The sequence below is a fragment of the Salvelinus sp. IW2-2015 genome, linkage group LG17, assembly GCF_002910315.2.
Source record: "Salvelinus sp. IW2-2015 linkage group LG17, ASM291031v2, whole genome shotgun sequence".
NCBI classification, from domain to species: Eukaryota; Metazoa; Chordata; class Actinopteri; order Salmoniformes; family Salmonidae; genus Salvelinus; species Salvelinus sp. IW2-2015.
In genome coordinates this window covers 2014777-2018555 of record NC_036857.1, presented here as the reverse complement: position 1 = coordinate 2018555, position 3779 = coordinate 2014777, and the positions used below count along the sequence as shown (strand labels likewise).

The following is a 3779-nucleotide window of genomic DNA, read 5'->3' as shown; positions in this document are numbered from 1 at the left end:
TCAATTGATAGTTAGATCATTGTAATGAAATGAATAGACAGTCATCTCAGATGTAATGTGTGAATTACATTTTGAAATGGTAATACTTTGATGTTAAGTTGTGTCATTTTGAACAGGTGATTTTAGTTCAATGAACAAATGACCTTAGCTGTATGTGTATTGTATCCAAGCAATTGGAAAAAGTGTTAGAGTTTTGAAAAACGTGCATTTTGATAATCCGTTGTGAGTTTTGTGTCTAGAGTTTTTAAAAATGACATCAAGGTTCTGAAATTAGTGCCAAAGTAATTGTAAAAAACTGTAACAGACTTGATAAAAAAAAAAAAAAACACACAGACAAACCGACACACACACGCACACACACCAGTGCTTCCCTCTCTATGCATTTGGTAGCGGTGCACCGCCACTGCTGTCACGCCCTGACCATAGTTTGCTTTGTATGTTTTATGTTTTGTTTGGTCAGGGTGTGATGTGGGTGGGCATTCTATGTTGTATGTCTGGTTTGTCTATTTCTATGTGTTTGGCCTGATATGGTTCTCAATCAGAGACAGGTGTTTTGCGTTGTCTCTGATTGGGAACCATATTTAGGTAGCCTGTATTGTGGGTTGTGGGTTATTGTCTATGTTATGTTGCATGTTAGCACAGTGTTTATTATAGCGGTCACGTTCGTCTTATTCGTTTTGTTGTTTTTTTGTTTAAGTGTTCTTCATTAAATATAGAAGAATGTATTCAAACCACGCTGCGCTTTGGTCCGCTTCTTACGACGATCGCGACAACTGCAAACTGAACTCCTAGTGGTGTGAGTCAGTGAAGGAGTGTGTGGATCTGTGTGTTTATGCCTTTCTCTCCTTGGAGTTTACAATGTAAACTCCTTAACCATCGTTAATGTTTCTTACATTATCCCCCCTCCTCCTGTACACATTATTAGACCCGACAACTCTGTTCAATAATTAACACAATTCCCCAGCATTCCAAACACAAATCGTTGTCAAGGGTTGGCTACTTGAATGCATAAACATGATAGTGAGAGGTTTGTTTGCTGACACTCTTCCCTTATACCTTAAACCTACATAATGACACTTTGATATGGGAGAAAAAACTCCCTAGAAAAGCAGGAACATGGAAGAAACCTAGAGAGGAACCAGGCTCTGAGGGGGGGTCCTCTTCTGGCTGTGCCAGGGGGAGACTTTAGGAGTACATGGCCATTAAGACTAGATCCTTCTTCAAGATGTTCAAACGTTCATAGATGACCAGCAGGGTCAAATAATTATCACATTGGTTGTAGAGGGTGCAGCAGGTCAGCACCTCAGGAGTAAATGTCAGTTGAGTTCGTAGCCGAGAGGTCGAGAGGTCGAGAGAGAGAGAGAGAGAGAGAGAGAGAGAGAGAGAGAGAGAGTGACCTGAATCTACACACAATACACACACACACACACACAACAGACAGACAGACCAATCTACCCTATTGGTGTTGTTGAGGGGGAAAGACTTAACAGTTGGTGAAAGATTGAATGGATGTTTGACTGCTGATCCCTTGAACCAATACAATCCTTGGCCCTCCCTCCCTCTCACACTCAGGGACTGGTTCATTGGTGGTGACAGATGCTGAATATGCATGAGGAGAGGGTCTGTTCGTGGGTGGAGCCTGAGAGGCTGACTGAGAAGTGAAGCGAGTAACAGCAGCATTCTGTTTTCAAGCACTGCAGCATCCACGCACTGACAAGGATCACATTCTCCCTCATTTTAGAGGGGGGGCATGTTTTGCCTGCCTTCCCTCTGGCACAGATTGCATTGGCTACCTTGGCTTCATCCTTCAAAACCTCTGGGCTGGCTGTCTACCTCCGTCTTACCTTCAAGCTGGACTTCCCACCTCTTCTCTCCCCCTCCGCTGCTGTAAGTGGATCGGCCAGACCTCCAGCAGAGTGACATAGACATGGGCTGTAAACACTCTGGACAGGGCAAGTGGGCTGACAATGGGGTGAGTACAGTGGACATTTTCTGTGTGTGTGTGTGTGCGTGTGTGCGTGTGCGTTTGTGCGTGCGTGTGCAACCTGTGCCTTTGTTTTGGGATTTGTGTGCTTATTGACAAAGCAGCCTGTACTGTTACCATCTTGTCTGCCATGCATGCCTGACAAAGTCAGCATACGCAGGCTACGTAATCTGAAGACTCGGGGCAGACAGTGTGTGTATGTGTGGATTTATATTATGATGTCATGTGTGTTCATTTGAGTGTATGTTTGCATAACTGAGGGTCTTTAGCATGTCTATGAAGAGAGTGATGGTGGTCATGGTGACCTGCTCTGGTCTCAGAGGAAGCCACGTAGACGATGCCTCTAGACAGGTCGACTAGTCACCAACACGCTCTCTCTCTCTCTCATCTCATCTCTCTCTCAAAGGGATATCTTCGGGTTCTCTCTTTCTTTTCTTCTCTTCCAGTTACTCCCTCTCCTCTCTCACTCTCTCTCTGTCTCTCTTCCCTCTCTCTCTCTCCTGCCTGCCCTCTCTCTATCCTTGCTCTCTCTCTCTCTTTGCTCTCTCTCTTCTGTCTGTCTTTTCTTCTCTTTTCTTTGTTTTTTTTGTCCTTTTCTTTCATTCCCTGCTCCTCTCTCACTCTCTGTCCTCTCTCTCTTTTCACACCTCTTCCCACAAGCAATCTACTTCCCTTCGTCTTTCCTCTTCTCTGGTATCGCAGTAAGCCTCCAGTCAGACCATAGAGATCCAGATAATGTGCCATTGTAAATGCAGCAAAATAATTGTATATTGTGCTAAAGAGAAGGTTTGCTTCATCCGTCATGACACCAGAAGGGTGAATGTGTTCAATCGGGTGGCCTTGAGCAGAACCTGAGAGTGTTCAGTCTGTGAGTGTACGCCTGCAAATAAGTAAATGAAAAAGTAAGTAATGGTGCTTACACCTGGGGGGAATGAGGGTGGAAATTTTGTGATCTGGAAGATTGAAAGTCTCAAGAAGCACAGGTCATAGAAGCCTGACTCTACAATTCGACAATACACACGGAATATTAAAACACAATACAGACAGACGACAGAAAGATTCACAGACAGAACAGACACGACAGACAAGACAGACAGAACAGAGACAGATACAGATACAGAACAGACAGACAGACAGACAGACCGATTCTTGACCAGCACAGAACACAACTAGACAGACAGACAAGTACATGTTGACATTGACAGTCTAAGACTAACGACACAGACATGATCATGATATGACACGACACAGACCTGAGGCTAAGACTAGAACGACAGCACCAGAGGCAGACAGACAGATCAGAAACCATGGTTAACACAGATCGGCCTCATTAGCCAGACACGACACGACAGACACCGACAGAGGCAGACTTCTCAGATGGTTTTAGGTTATGCAGATAGTCATAATTTACAAATTATTCTGACGTGTGGTTGTCGACGCACACATTAGTTTATAGTGTTAACCATACTAGTTTAAATAGCATTCGGTTCCTTCTGCTTGCATATATCAGAGTGCAGTGAGGGTGAAGCTCTTCTGATTGGATCCTATATGGAGATTTTTGTTGGAACTAAGCTTAAGCTTTCTACAGACTAGCCAGAAATTGTAAGGCTATGAGGTCACATTGGGTCTCGTTTTGAGCCTCTACAGCTGACATACATTTTCTGGAGGGTTCCATGACGACTTTTCTCACAATGAACAGGTTAAAACTAATAATAACTTATTCGGACAGTTAACACGTCTACTGCTTCCAAACCTGAAGTGTTTGATACTTTTTACTATCTCCTTTTTCACAAAC

At 43.8% G+C, this 3779-nt stretch overlaps 1 protein-coding gene across 1 annotated transcript in view; it reads left to right on the top strand.

Annotated features, from left to right (window-relative positions):
- The first annotated feature begins 1686 nt into the window (after positions 1-1686).
- Positions 1687-3779, top strand: part of LOC111976505 (E3 ubiquitin-protein ligase PDZRN3-like) — a 16410-nt gene continuing 14317 nt past the window's right edge. The window contains exon 1 of the mRNA XM_024005362.2: positions 1687-1972. Within this exon, the coding sequence (XP_023861130.1) occupies positions 1928-1972 (45 nt within the window). The 5' untranslated portion in view covers positions 1687-1927. The remainder of the gene's footprint in view (positions 1973-3779) is intronic.